The 16,391-nt window shown below is 44.7% G+C and overlaps 1 protein-coding gene across 1 annotated transcript in view; it reads left to right on the forward strand.

Moving 5' to 3' along the window:
* Window positions 1-16,391, forward strand: part of LOC8043170 (hemicentin-1) — a 64,475-nt gene that overhangs the window by 40,248 nt on the left and 7,836 nt on the right. Inside the window, exon 6 of the mRNA XM_040502038.1 lies at window positions 8,516-8,818. Coding sequence (XP_040357972.1) covers window positions 8,516-8,818 — 303 coding nt within the window. The remainder of the gene's footprint in view (window positions 1-8,515; window positions 8,819-16,391) is intronic.

Genomic DNA, 16,391 nt, shown 5'->3' on the forward strand with positions numbered 1-16,391 from the left:
AGAACCTTTCAAAAAGAAGGATTGCTCGTGACATTATATTTTTATACAAAGTGGTTCACGGCCAAATTGATAGCAACCTTGTGTCGTCTTTAAACTTTCATGTACCGGCCCGAGTCGTTAGAAACTCAAGCGTGTTTTATAGATATATCCAAACGAGACCGTCCCCTTTGGCTAGAATGCAAATTTCTTTAAATGAATTTCCGACTCATGCAGACATATTCTTAAATTGTGCTGCGTTCAAACGACTACTTTATATGCATATTTTTGGTTTATGATTGTGAAATGTTTTAATTTCGAGAGCATATGTCGGGGGGGGGGGGGGGGGGGGGGGGGGTTGAGGTTGTGTACTGTTTCAGGTGTTTTTTTTTTCCTCCTTTTTAAACTTTTTATGGGCCACCACATTGTAACCAATAGGTTTTTCTACGGCATTATACAAATAAAGGATTATTATTATTATTATTATTATTATTATTATTATAAAAGAGGGACACGTCCACCATGAATAAGGGAGACGGACCGGAAGCACGGAGACGTATAGTTGAACGCCATGGCATCGTTGTATATTACTAATAAGAAACCATTCCTGTAATACTAATAGATGTAGTTTCTTGTTTTGGAATCCCCCGGCTTCGTCCAGTTCCTCCGGGATGGGCATGCAACAAGACAACTCTTCCACATGGCACTGTACCGCTCCGCCATTTATAGGGCATTGGAGTTGCGAACAAAAGGAAACATTCTCCGTGTTAACTGTCGTTCACCTTCGAAAAGGCTTTTGTTAGACATGTGCTGAGACAATTTTGGAGCAGTTCCCTTTCAAGCAAACCAGCACCAATTAAATTAATGTTCCTTTTTTTTTAGCGTGAAATGCTTTTTAATGTTACACTCCCCCCCCACGGTCACGTGCCATCAAATTTCCCGCTAAATTTAGCGGGAAATTCTATGCCACGTAACCTGACGTCACGAAAACTACGGACCACTTCAATTTCCCCGCTAATTTCAGCGGAAAAATTTACGTCACGTGACCTATACACCAATTCAGCGGGTAAATTGATGTCCCGTAACATGACGTCCCATGAACTATACACGAATGTAGTTCCCCGCTAAATCTAGCGGGAAAATAAACGTCACGTGACTCGACGTCACCTTACCTTTACTTCTTATATATATATATATATTGACGTCACGTGACTTATACTATACTAGACTGTACAGAGTATTCCAGAGGTTGCAGTAACGAAATTACTGTACTTGAATTATAGTAATTAAATTAGATAAGGATGGCTAGTTGTGATAGTTGGTTTCGCATCATGGTGCAAAACCAACTAATAATATAATAATTAAATTACTCTTGAGAGTAACTTGTAATGTATCTCATTTCTTTGCGATTCAGGTAATTTAGTTATGTAATGAATTACCCTAGTGGCAGTAATTGTAACTAAAATTGTAATTACTTTTTTTATGTTTTCGGCATGTTTTTTTTATTTGCCCAGAAATGAACAAAATAAAAGAAGTTCTTGCATTTGAAAAAAAAAAAAAAAAAAACGCTTCGTTAAGAAAAGAACGAAAAAGAAACGTCAAATACGGTTTTACTTGTGGCCTCTGGCTCGTGTGACGGTCGGACTGGGTGTCTTTGTGTGCGCGTTGCTTGGAAGCACTCCGTGTCGGACTAGAGGTCGTGCCACCTAAATCCTGCTGGGTTTGTCTTGCTGTGACCAAGGATGGGCTTTCCCAGTCACGGCTTTTGTCCCGCTTAAAGATTACCTTGCCCCGAAGTTTACACGAAGAAGGCACAGGCCACAGGAATAATCAATATCAAGGCAATCAGAACCCAGACGCATCCATGGATCGACAGCGTGCGCAGAAGAAATTTCGGAAAAACGTTAACCCACAACACAGACCAGGGTGTAAGATAGACAGGTGGGGAAACGGCCCATAGAAGCCTACCGCAGCGCCGTGACCGGATTGTGTACTCGTCTGCTTGCGGGTACCCCCGATTTGCAACAGATGGCGCTGCGGCGAAAGGAAAAAAATTGGAATCGGATTTGCTTGGAACTCTATGGGAGAGTGCGCAAAATAAACCTAGAGCACGACAGTCCTCCATTGAAAATCCACGAGAAATCATCTCCGTCAGTTTAGCCGGTCGCCACCGGTCGCCCACCCGGAGTGAGAGTTCGCGGTGCTCCACATAGATGGCGCCACAGAAAAAGAGAAACCCGAGGGGGACACAATCCGGTAGCTCATTTGGCTCTCGTTTCCTCACCTGTCTATCTTACACCCTGACAGAGACACACCCAAGATTAGGGGGTTCGGTTTGGGAGGGCATGTTGGTTCGCCTTATCTGTCAACGGTTTTGCCCACTGGCTTGGTGTGGGGTTAACCGTTGTTACTTTGCAAATGCAGAGCAGAGTGCGTTCCTTCTTTTTGTTTAGTTCCTCCTTTAAACTATATGAAACAGTAATTTGAAAGTAATATTTCATCACATCTAAGTGGTAATTTGTAATTATAATTTATAACTTTCGTGTAGTGGTAATTTGTAATGTAATTTAATTACATTTCAGTCGTTTTTAAAAGTTAGTAATCTAGTTTAATTACAATAAATGAGTAATTTGGCCACCTCTGTAGTCTTCTAAGCAAATTAAAGTGAGAACTTCTTCAATGCTCTTTTTCAAGGATTATATGAGTTTAAAAGTTAATGTTTCTGACATTTCTGATTTAGCTGGCTTCATTCCAGTGTCGTACGAAACGGCGTTCCTAGACGGTGGATCTGGAACGGGAAATCCTTATGCTTTCGGAAAGCGAAATAAAGGGGAACGGCGTGGTTTTTTTTTTTTTTTTGGTCCATTTTTTTGTAATTTCATTTAAATTCAGTGGGCATTTAGGATTACTGTTGTCGACTATTTGAACCTCCCACTTAAGGGGATTGGAAGAGTATGAGACAGTCGAAAACGAAGAACTGGAACAAATGTGGTCGTGGCGACTCGACACCTAGTTCAATGTGGATATTTTCACTCGATATCTTTATTTTATTTATGAATAATCCCTGGCAATATTTTCTTGAAATTCGTAAAAGTAACTTTAATGTACAACACATTCTAATCTTAGAACTGTCCCGGGAACGAGTTCCTTTCGAACCACTGGTAGTGGTAGCGATCACTCGTTCCAAGATTAAAAAGCAACGAGGAATTAGCTTTCGTGCCTGTTGTGCAGAAACCCGTATGCCACTTCCTTTCTGCATCTTCGAAAAGGCTTTTTTTTAGTTTAAGATGTGCGATGGCAATTTCGAAGCAGTTCCTTTTCAAGGAAGTCGGCACCACTCGGTTATTGCTTTTTTTTTAGAGATTTGGTTTCGTACCAAGACATGCCTCCGCGTCTGCTTTGCCGCAGTGCAGGCAATTTACATAATGTCTTGGATTTATGAAGCGCTTTAAGCAAACGATGATTGAGAGCATGGTTCGTGCTTTTCGCTTCTTCCGTTCTCTTTACCTTAGTCGGTACCCTGAAGGTATACTGAAGAATGATGCGCGCAGGTTCATAATATATATATATATATATATTGCAGTATACTACAAATTATGCGTCTGAGATATATATATATATATATATATATATATATATATATATATATATATATATATATATATATGTGTGTGTGTGTGTGTATCTCAGACGCATAATTTCTAGTATACTGCAATAATCTATCCATGTCTATCGTACGCTATTTATAGGGTTTTGTGTACCCTCTTTTTCTGTGTTTTTTTTTTTGCTTTCCTTTTGTTGTGGTTTTGCACACGTGTGCGAACTCTGCAGCTGCCGTCATCCCAGGCTTTTTGCTGCGGCATACCACACTCGAAGCATATTTTAATATAAACACAAATTTTAATTAGAGTATACGCTTCGAGCTGCGTTCTTTGTTTAATAAAATGCGTAACTACCGTACGCATATTGAATTGAGCTGTGCCAAAAAATGGCGCTGCCAAATTTTTTTGTTTAGAAAAATGTTTACATACCCTATTTGGTTTATTAAAACTCTTTGCTGGGCTCGTTGGTTCATGGTACTGAGTAAACTCGTATGCGCCAACACAGAGGACGAACGCGAAGACACGGACAAGAACACGTGCATACTGTTGACTCAGTTTTATTTTGTTCTCGTCATATTTCTTCTGCGCATCATCTGCGGGAAACAAAGCCGTAGGCTGGTTCAGCGACCGATATTTGCGTAAAGCTATGGTCGCTCAAAGATATTGTGGGAGAGAACGAGCCACGCTGAACGTGGATGGACGGCCCCGTGAGCGGCGAGGAAGAAGAGAAAGGGACGCTCGTGGTAGGTGCGCGTGGACAGAGTTCGAGGGGCCGGGACGAACGAAAGAGGCGGTGCTGAACGAGCCCAGGCAAGACCCGGACCCCAGGGCAACCGTGGCCTTCCACAGCATCGACGGCACAATTTGAGTATTTATAAAGTGTTTGTCTATGATAACGCTCCTTGTGTGACTTCCTCGGAGCGAGTAGAACTTGGCCTGATCGGGAATTGGCAGGCGACCCACATAACTGGCGCCCAACGTGGGGCCAGTTATGTGGGTCGCCTGCCAATTCCCGAACGCAAAGTTGTGTCCTATTACGACAACTCTTAATTCTTCGAAATATGTTCTTCGGCATTCTCGTCTTCCGACGTTGAAATCCCATTCGCCACTGGTTGTGGAGAGTTAACAAGATGCGCAAGACTCGCAGCGCAAAGCGCTTCTTCAGTTCTGGCTACCCACTCTAAAGAAGTAGCGGGATTCAGTTTTCGACAAAACGCGGAGGCATCCATTCATGGCCAACAACCAAGTATCCCAGCGAACGACGCGGCTTGCGATACCATTAAGTCTGAAAAACAATTACAGGAGGACACTTAGGACTGCTTACGTGTAGGAATGCGAAAGTATTCCTGCACGCAGCGCATACTTACTAGCTGCGCGCCCCGCTGTCCTCCGCAGAGGCCGGCTGGACGGCGTGACATGGCTGAAAGCAGAGCATAGAGCACGTGATACAGTCGCGCACAAGGACAGGGAGAGAAATTTCTCCCTCCCCCACTCTCCGGTTACGCTTGACACGTGACCAGAGAGGGAGAAGAGAGTGGCGGCCGCTCGCGCGCTGCCCTCTCCCTTTTTTGGCGCGCGGGCCGCCGCGCCAGGAGAAGGCTTCTCTTCGCGGTGGCGTTCCTTGGAACTATGACATGTCGCAGCCAATGGTAATTTCTTGCTCATTTCGCTCAGCCGGAATTTAGGTCCCGCTTTTTCTGCTACAGACAACGCCGGATTCGTTCCATTAAACAGTTAATGCTTTCGCATTAAAAAAAAATAAAAAAAAATGACATGTGCAGGTTGACATAGGGGACTTGAATTGACGAACTGAATGACCCCGCATATCAAATTTATTTTCGTTTTTTTTTTTTTTGCTTAGTCTTAGACTGAGCGCCGCCATTTGCTGGAATCCTGTCGTTCTCCGTGATTGGTTGCCTCTGCAGGAAACCGAACCTCCATCCTTTTTCTAGAGTGTATGTTCGATCGGACCAACCAGACAGTGTCAACAGCGTCCCATCATGGTGTTCGTCATGTTTTTGCACGTGTTCCATCATCGCTGAACAAATCCTAACAAAAAGGCCCAGTGAATTGCGTCTTTTCACACTGTTTGATTGGCCTCATTAGGTCGGAGCGTCGCTTGCGTCTAGACGTAAGCTTACCCTAAGTACAGAGTCACTCGCATTTTCGAAAACGCAGACGTTACAATTTTTGTTTACGCATATCGCTCCGGGATTCTCTCTTTTACCGGTCGTATCGCTTAGCGCAGTAATCTTGTTGGTAGCGGAGCGACAATCAGCTGCGCACTACTCGCTACCCTCAGCGATCTTCTATACTTTCCCTGACCACTCAGCATACGTTTGACATCGCTTCGATTATCACATGCGTTAACCTTTTTTGGGCTTGACCGAAGGTAGGCTGTGACCCCTTCAGCATCGGAGGCCAGAGGCCGGCGTTCCAACGTGTTGCATCCGCCGTCCAAACAACATAATAAATAAAATGCAGCCGCTAGCCCGTCCCAAATAACCGATCGATACCGCGTATCAAAGGAGGAACGACGACGGTTCACTGCGTCCCAGATTACCCTGCCGAGAGCATCGGCTAAGCCTTCATCGATGCCTTAATTTATGCACCGGGTCCGGCGGTGCAGAGCTTACGCTCTCATCGCCCGCGGGCTGACCGTGCGGTGGAAGCTACGTGCGTGCCGGGCCAATCGCGTGTCTATCTGTCGTCACGTGCTCACCTCCCAGCCTCACCCGCACCCACGCGCAGAGCACGCGGGGTCAGTCGATGAAAGGGAAGTGGTTCATTGGATTGGAAACCGCGTACCTCGCACCCTACTGTCAGCATAGGGGTGGAAGGAGCTTAGTGCTCGCCGGCCCGAGCAGACCCATCTTTCTCGGCCCCCCCCCCCCCCCCCCCCCCCCCCAACCCAGCTTGTGGTGATATTAATGAACTCATCAGACCCGCTCGCTGAGCGGGAGGCGCCGATCGGGAAATTGCGAGCAGATGAGTATCCCTATAAAAAAGTACGGGTGGGATTTCATTCCTTTTTTCTTTCATGTATTTTAAATGAACTCGATCTTCATATTATCCGTGGTAACGTGAGAATTATCGTAAAAGAAGCTCTGCCCACGCGTTCCCGGAACGGATAAACCATTTTCAAAAGCTCGTCGAGCAACATTGGTGGTCGCCATTTCTTGTGCACGAAGCGTGTTATTGGATCCGAGTCCGGTAACACGCTTTCTGTTATTGGGCTCGGCCTAAATCTTTTACGTTGACCACAAATGTCCCTACAGGTGTTCATACATAATGCCCATACATGGACCGGAAGTGTCTCTGCAGATGTTGATGCATAATCCCCATACATGGACCGCAAGTGTCCCTCCAGATGTTCATACATAATGTCCATACATAAACCACAAGTGTCCCTACAGATGTTCATACAAAATGTCTATTCGCAGACCACTAGTGCCCATGCAGATGTTCATGCATAATGTCCATAAATAGATCATGAGTGCCCATACAAATGTTCATACATAATGTCCATACCTCGACCACTAGTGCCCATACAGATGTTCATACATATGGTCCATACATAGACCACAATTCTTCACACAGATGTTCATACATAATGTCCATACATAGACCACAGGTGCCCATACAGATGTTCATAAATAATGTCCCTACTTCGACAACTAGTGCCCATACAGATGTCCATACAAACTGCCCATACATTGAACACTAGCGCCCATACAGATGTTCATACATAATGACCATACATAGACCACAGGTGTCCATACAGATGTTCCTACAAAATATCCATACCTAGAACACTAGTGCCCAAACAAATGTCCATATATAATATTCAAACATGGACCGCAGGTGTCCGTACGGATATTCATACATAACGTTCATATATGTACCACAGGTGTCCACACATACGTTCATACATTATGCTCATACATAGACGAAAAGTGTCCATGTAGCTGTTCATACATAATGATCGTACATACAACACAGGTGCCCATACAGATGTCCATTCACGATATCTACACGTACACCACAAGTGTACATAGAGATGTTCCTAGATAATGTACATTTATAGACCCCAAGTTCCCATAGAGATGTTCACATAGAATTTACATACATAAACCACAAGTGTTTGAACAGATGCTCATGCTCAATATTTGTACCAATACCACAATTGTTCGTACAGACGTTCATACATAATGTTCATACATAAGCCAAAGATGTCCACACAGGTGTTCATACGTTCAAACATAGGCCGGAAGGGGTCTATTTATGAACCATAAACGATCCGACGTTTCGCGCACTTCCTGCTTGAAACACCAGAGTAAACACCTGTTACTCGGATTCACCCATCCTCCATTTCTTGCCTCCACCTTACTCGTCGCATCCCCTGACTCTGTGTATAAGGCATGTTTCTTCCTTTTCACACGGTTCTGTAACATTGGTCATAAAAAAAACAAAAAAAAACTCAACCATTTCGTCGTTTACCCTGAGACTGGTTTTTTTTTTGAAGAGCAGAAGTAACAGAAAAAACAGACAAAAAACAGACAAACAAACCATTTTGGTAAAGAAGCTAGAGCAGCGGAGCTGTACTAGATGGCGGCAGCTGTCCGGAGTGTTGTGTAGAGATATATTTGTCCACAGACAAAAAACTGGGAAAACAAGCCCTTTAAAGCTCCGCAGTAAAAAAAAAAAAAAAAAAAAAAAAAAACTGTTTGCACACATGTTTGAAGAATACATATGTATTACGTAAACTTGTTTCGAACATGATTGCGGCGTGTCCGCCCATAATTTTGTCATCATGTTTTGCAGCGAAAACCCCGCGTCTTCTGAATTATGTATGATGAGCAGTGTAGTTGCGTCTTTTGGGGAACGTGTAAAGAAAATGAGCCATCCTTTATTTTTGTTTTCTTTCTTTACCGCAGTGAATCCTTTGTCGGTGGAGATCAAGGGGTCGCGAGGTCCTCTCTCTGCCGACCTGTCGGCCCAGGTCATCTGCCAGGTGAACGGGTCCCGTCCGGACGCCCTCATCCGCTGGTTCCTGGGGCCCTATCAGCTCAACGAGACCGAAACGCAGCCGATGTCGGCCAACACCACACTCGGCGTGCTCCACTTCGTGCCCACGGACCGGGACCACGGGGCCAAACTGCGCTGCGTCGCTTCCAACCCGATGGCTGGCGAAGGACCGACGCCGCCCCTAGAGGACTCCTGGAGCCTCGACGTCCACTGTAAGTGACCGTGACGCACTTGTCGTTGCGGAGAATTTTCGTGGTATTTCAATGGGCACTATTCAGTTTCACTCTATGTCCTACCGAAGTCGCGGCTACAATCTGATAGAACCAGTCGAGCATTACCAAAAGTGCATCATCACGGCGCTGGTCGTCTTTGTGTGTTTTCTATCGCCAACTACACCAATGACACGCAGAAAAGAGCACGATCGCGACATAAGCACTCGGCGTGATTCAACTCCCTAGAATTGAAGTCCCTTGATAATTTGCCTAGTAGAATTCACTGGGTCTCTTATGTTATCCCTATGACTACGTAAAGGTTTTGGAAAAAACGGCTAGTTTCTCGATCGGCCGGGCAACGGTCTAGCGGCGTGTAGGCGGCGTGTCCGGCGGCGTTTGTTTATCTAAGGAGAGACCGCGTGGGTCTTTCCGCCGACGCAGCCCCCTTGAAAAGAGTCATTCTGATGTATACTGCGCTGCAAAGTTACACTTAGCACATAAAGACGTAAACTACGAGATGATATGAAAGACAGTTAAGAACATGACGTACTTGTGAATGTGCAGATCGTAGTTTACGTCTTTATGCGTTAAGTGTAACTTGGCAGCGCAGTATACATCAGAATATGACAAACCAACCCGCCCAAATCCAAGCATTAAAAGGAGTCTTCTGTCTCTCCCCATCCGGATGACCCCTCGGGAAGGGATGTTGTTTTTCTTTTGAATCTGGAGGTTTGCGCATTCTACGAGGCTTCTTGGGCTTCAACCTGGGGGTTCCGGAGAGGAGCCGTTGTGTCGGCAAGAGGATGCATGGACGAAGTTACGGAGCTGTCGGCTGTAATCCATTGGCAAGTTAACGAATGTGTGTCGACGCCCTTGCCAAGTATTGGACGGTAGATATCACGCGACTCCAGTAAAACTCTGAAACGATTGTTTGATCCCCGCCTGGGAGTGAGGGGTTCAGCGCCCTCAAAAGCCTGTGACTGGGGAGAGAGAGGGCCCTTTCTGGCTTGGACTTGGACTTATTTGGAGGACGGCGAATTTCCTTTGCTTTCTACGAGGGCGGTCCGATAACTACTTAGCCTCACCGCTCAATGGCGCCACTATCGCAAGAAAAATGTATTATCGTGTAGTACATTCTCGTAGAGAGCTACTATCGAAATTTCAAACAAATAGGACTCACAGTTTTGTTTTGACCGCATGTGGAAGCGGGCGTGTCTGTGAATTTTAGAAAAATGGAAAAAGCAATATCGGTCGGTGATTTGATTTTTGTTTTTAGAGGGGAAACCGTGCAGTGAAATCAAAGAGCGCTTGGATGTTGTCTACAGCGACTCTTATCCTTCGATGGCGACCGTCAAAAATTGGTTTGACAAGTTTCAACATGGTCGCACGTCGGTTTTTGAAGAGTCATGCCCAGGTGCCCTGAAAACGGCTACCTTGGAGGATAATGTGACAAAAATCCACAATCTCCTATTGGCAGACCGCCGATGAAGGTGCGTGAGATAGCTGAGACAGTAGACATCTCAAAAAACCGCGAGGGTCATATCCTGCATGAAAGTTTGGGCATGAGAAAGTTGTCGGCGAGATGGGTGCCGCGTTTGCTCACTCCGGACAACAAGCGCAACCGTGAGACCACTTCAGAGCAGTGTTTGACGCTGTTTTAGCGCAATCCGAAGACGTTTCGGCGTCGTTTCGTGACCGTCGACGAAACATGGATTCACTGGTACACACCAGAGACCAAAAAACAGTCGCAACAGTGGACTTCACCCGGCGAACGTGCTCCGAAGAAGGCGAAGACTGTCCTATCGACCGGAAAGGTGATGGTCACCGTTTTTGGGATTCACAAGGTGTGATCTATATCAACTACCTGGAGAAGGGCAAAACGGTCACAGGGCTGTACTATCCCGAATTATTGGGCCGATTCGACACCGAATTACAGGAAAAACGGCCCCATTTGGCGAAGAAAAAAGTGCTTTTCCACCATAACAACGCACCGGCTCACACCTCCGCCCTCGCCACGGCCACATTGGTCGAATTGGGCTACGAACTGCTGCCCCATCCACCGTATTCTCCAGATTTGGTCCCGTGCGATTTCTTTTTGTTTCTAAACTTGAAAAAAATTACTCGCCGGGAAGAAATTTGAGTCGAATGAGGAGGTCATCGCCGCCACGGAAGAATACTTTGCAGACCTCGAGAAAACCTATTTTTCAGATGGGTTAAAAAAGTTGGAGCATCGCTGGGTCAAGTGTATCGAACTAAAAGGAGACTATAGTGAAAAATAAATCGCCACTTTTCTAAAACTTTTTGTTTCTCTTTTGTAGGCTAAGTACTTATCGGACCACCCTCGTGTATACTATGTACAATAGCTCGTAACCTCTAAATAAACGCTTTAGACGAAGGCCTCTCACATATCTGTTGCACTCTTCTGATCACCCACCGAACAAGGCTCATCAAACGATTGTCCACGTAAGACACCGCTGGGCAGTCACCATCTGTTCACTAAAAGGACGAACCTTTACTGACGACTTGAAGGCGAAAGCCCAAGCGCCCACCCCGGTGATAGCGAACCTCCAAAGACAGCGCGCTCCCTGACGATGCACTTCTGGCGCCGTTAATCTTACGGCATGTCGCACGCCCGCTATTCACTGCTGCCCAGGCGAGACTGTCCCCCTCTCAAGCTGGGTTTGTGCCGCGCGCGCGCTTCAGCCGATTCTGGCACAAGTAACGCTATCTCGTGGTCCAGTGTCGAACCGTGGGTTTTGGTACCTTTCGTGTCTCCGACGTGTTTTCGTACTTTTTGAGTCGTGGACGTGTTTTTGCTCATGATTTTTGAAGGTCGACTGAACGATGCTATATATAAGGCCTTAATAAGAGCCTCCTACGAGTAGCGACAATCTTTGAGGCGGCAAATGCGTGACGGTGCAGGTTTTAGGAAGCGAATGGTGGCGCACAGCAGAAGACTGACCTGAATGACGCCATTTTGTTCTATCGGAAAGTGCCTTGTCGTTTGTATTGGTTGTCGTTACTTGTAAAAAGAGTACCGAGAGACTTTGGGTGTGATTGGTTTTGTCGGTGATCACAAGTACGCAAAGCGATAAGCGCATGACGATGCACTTTTGGAGTGGCTTGATTTGGCTCTATTGGATCGTAGCAACGGCGGCGCCCAGTCTTTGATTGAAACGGGGATACATAATTTCGAGTCAGGGGAAAAAACCTATAACAGCTGTCGCGGTATAGAAGGAGGGTATAAACAACGCTGGTCCCCGTGCAACTGTCTTCCAACGACTGCTTCAGTAATATTCTCAGCTAACATCTCGACTTGGTCGGACGCGCAATAAGCCGATCCGCGCACGCGTTTTGTTGAACTCGAGCCAGCGCCCTTTTTGACTGTGCCTCGTGCACATAGAAATTGGGAGTACTTGTTATCAGCGTAACCGTAAACTTGTTTGAATATCAAATAAAGCCAGGGTTAAGATCCACACTAACGCCGACACGTCTGAATAATTTAAGAAAACAAATGTATGCAGGGTAGTTTGTACCCTCTCATATTATGCGCAGCGTGCTTTTGCAGGCGCGTCGTTATATGAGAAACTGCTCTCCCAGGCAGATGCGTTCAGAATTACTACATTCTTCAGGAACTTCAAAGTGATGTCGGTTGCGTGTGCAACCAAACCACGATTGAGTAAGCGTGTTCTGTTTCTTGATTCTGCCGACCGTAGCTCTGAAATTCCGGCGCTCTCGAAACGCTCTGCTCCTTAAATTAGATTCCAACGCCCGATTCTCCAAAACTCTTTTTTTTGGGGGCTAGTTAGAAACGCGGGAGTTTTCTTTTGAGCAAACCGAAGATGAGGTATAGAGGTAGATTTTCGCTTCGTAAGCCAACGGCGTCGTTTCGGATCAATTCAGACAGTCGTGAATATTTTAGACTCCTCGCGTTTCGAATTGACAAGATTGGTAGTCAAATCATGCCGATTTTCAGAAGCGTCTTTAAACAAAGTTTTGGGCGAATTTCAAAACTTGTTTAAAATGAACTTGTTAATTTTATTGCTGTCGCTGTTAATTTTATCGACAGAGGCTCAAAGCCGGAGTCACACTGCCCATACGTGGACGATATTTTTTTTTTTTATTCCACAGGCCGAGTGACATTTTTTTTGTCCTTGTCCACGCAGGCTATAGCGGTTAGTCAAATTTGGTATCCATATCGATTTTTGTTTTAGGTGGCACTAAAAAAAACAGAAAAAAAACATTATAAATAAACAACTGAACGTACGCGCTTCTCTTAAAAAGAAATGCCCTTGACCAGAGCGTGCTGGAAAGAATTATACTATCTCGCCAATTCTCCAGGGTGCAAAAATTTTTTTTTATTGTTTTGTGATTTTGAGTAGACATTGGCTATTGCCATCACTGTGCCCTATGTATATATAAGATATATTAGTAAATTCCCACTCTCCACAATTATTTTTGATTTCGCAAAACCCTCGAACATTCGACCGCGAAATATATAAAATATTCAGTGTTGTTTTTAGGGACTAACGTAATTTCCAGTTGTGTGAAAAAAAAAAAGAAAAGTACAGTATACTTTTTTTCTTTTTTGGCACGTATGAAAATAGTTTTTGACTCATCGTACACTTCGTGCTGTTGTCGTTTTTTCGACGGCGTCTGCTATCAACCGACAGCATGTGCTCTTTCTTGTTGGTGTGAGGACGCAATACTGCGAAACTCATCTTAGCCATTTCAATAGCAACTTCGAATGGAAGTTTTGAAGCGGCGGCGAAATTCCGTACCTAAAGAAAACAAAATTACTTCGAAAAAAAGTTTTTGTTAAGGGTAAGGTAATCGGGATAACTATAAGATTGGTTTTGTGTGTGTGTGTGTGTGTGTGTGTGTGTGTGTGTGTGTATGTATGCATTTCTGGCGGCAATTGCTCTTTTTTTTTGTGCTTCCGATTTAGAAAATATTTGTTGCCGTTAACGTTTTCCAAAAGCCGTACTATTTTCGGTTCGAGACAAACAACAAAACTGCGCCGCTGTAAAATTGCTCCGCTGGAAAATTGAGCCAGGCACAGAAATAATGTACGTGTGAAATATTGGAGCTGTACTGTGATTCAATGGATAATATTAAGAAAAAACCTATAAACGTTTTGTTGAGTAAAATACTTAACAATAGCTGCGTCTGAAATTCTGCTTCAGGTACTTCATTTCTTTAATACACAATTAGCTCAATTTATTAAACTATCTGGGAATAAATCAAATGTCGGGATCCCCATTTGCAACGATGCAATTTTTCAAAACTCGAGGTTAGTGCACCTATTTTTTTCAACATATCAAAAGTAGAGCGTATGCTAATAAAAGCAACGTTGAAAAACCTATTTAGCATTTAAATATCTACTGTCGCAAGTACTAAAAAACAACCACAATTGTCTGCACTGCCTGACGAAATATATCAATGACATATAGCGCTTTTTTATCACTCCAATGTTAAATTTTGCTCGACTAGTGGGAGAATTGTACCTTTTGTTCGCAGTTTCGATAGCAATAGGAGCATCCTTAATGTTATCATATCATAACGTGCACCCGCGCAAAGAACTGATAGCTCTCGCACGAGTGTAATCATTTAATAGTTTTAGGATGTTCTGTTTCCGTCCTCGATGTTTTATCCATTCGTTTATTTGTAACTATTCTTCAAGACGCTCCTTTCCAATTATTACAGTTTTATGAGCTTTATCTTAACTTGGGAAGGGTAGCCTACCTGAACCAGCGTTTTGTACGGGAATAACACAAATGAGTCATTAGAGAGGCATATGTTTTGTTCATACCTTAGCTGATAGTATTCGTATTGGTTTTTTGTCCGCTTAATCTAGATAAACAGTGAGAGCGTTTTTGATGCTCAGCGAAAAATATAATGTAGCGACGGTCCTAAAACTGAAAGTTCCATGTACATTCAGTTTTATTTAAAAAAAATGAAAGACGTCTACAATTCCCTGTGATGGAGAATTAGAACGCAGCTTTTGAGGAGGAGGAGGGGAGGGTACGGAGAACACGGTATGCCCCTCCTCCTCATCCGTACCCTCTCCTCCTCCCTCCTCATCTACTCCTCCCCCTCTTCTCCTCCTCCCTCCTTCCTCCTCCCCTCCTCCTCGTCTCTCTTCCTCTTGCCTATTTCTTCTTCTCCTCCCTCCTTCTCCTCCGCTCCCCATCCTTCTCCCCCTCCACCTCTTCCGTCCTCTCTCCTACGCGGTGCATTATGGGAAACGTCCCATAGTGCACCGCGCGCGCCACCGCGGTGCATTATGGGGCCTTTCCCATAATGCACCGCGCGGTTACGCCGACGGCGACACCGACGCGTCACGCCGACGCGCCCCGCCGACGCGTCACGCCGACGCGTTACGCCGAAGTGTTACGCTGACGCGTTACGGTTACGCCTACGGCAACGCCGACGCCGCTCAAGCCGGAAACGGGCGCCTAAGAGCTGCGCTCTAAAAAAACTTGACCATCTCTCTTGCTGTTCCATCCGGAATAATCGGTCCATTTTTAAGTTACATTTGTGAGAAATCTAGCGCAAAAAATATGCCGTCTCAGGTAACACAGTTCCTTCGGACAAATTTTTGTTGTTTGTCTGGAATTGTATGGACGTAAAAGCGAAATCCTGAGTAATCTGAGGCTGAGTCAAACAAGGCCTCCTTTGGCCAGAGTCTGGGTATCTTTTTCACAATTCCCCGAACAAGTGAAAAAGTTAGGTTTCACTTCCGGTTGTACGGTTTTCACGCAGTAACCTTGGAAGAAAGTGCCAAATTTAAGGCTCCACTGCCGGCCGTTCGGTTTATACTTGGCATCTTTAGCTCAAGTCTGGCACTCTGGTAATTATCTAGAAAGCACGAAGAAAAGGCATAGAAACATCACCAAAGGAAAATAATTTGGCACTAACGAACGCCTTGGAGCACAACAGTATTAGGTCGAAGTTAGGCCTCTAGGCATGCCAAGCTTCGAGCCAAGCTGGGCATTTCTCTGAACTGCTACCTAGGAACACCCTGTACGCCCGACGGTTTACTTTAATTTATTTAAAGAAGTGAAACGTTCCGCTGGGTTCTTATTCGCTTCACGGTAACCTGTCGATACGGCAGGGTAGCAATGCAGTACCTGGAATAATTGTGCATTTTATTTACGTTTCCTGCGTCGTTATTTGTCGATTTGCAAAAAGAAATATCGAATTTCGCTGCCCATCAAACGTCAACTTTTGTTTCACGTATATTTTATTATTGAACGGTAAAGGTGCCTTACGTGCAGTGGGGCCCTTCGGTTATTAGTCTGGTATATTATTAAAGCTTCGGCTTTGAAAGTAGCATTTAAATCACCAAAATCATGGGTACTATAATACATATATATATATTTTAATTTTGTATCAACGCTACCACAGTGTGCGCAACTGTTGAAAAATAATAATACAAAGACGCAGATAACGACGTAGGAAAGCACGCTAAGCTCAGCGACATAGAATGTGTTTTTTTTTTTCTTGAATATTTTACATTGCATATTGTCAAAAAGCAAGGAACTCCATTACTTGCGCCCTTAGCTTCTTC

The sequence above is a fragment of the Ixodes scapularis genome, unplaced genomic scaffold (assembly GCF_016920785.2).
Source record: "Ixodes scapularis isolate PalLabHiFi unplaced genomic scaffold, ASM1692078v2 PGA_scaffold11__112_contigs__length_91849675, whole genome shotgun sequence".
Classification (NCBI taxonomy): Eukaryota; Metazoa; Arthropoda; class Arachnida; order Ixodida; family Ixodidae; genus Ixodes; species Ixodes scapularis.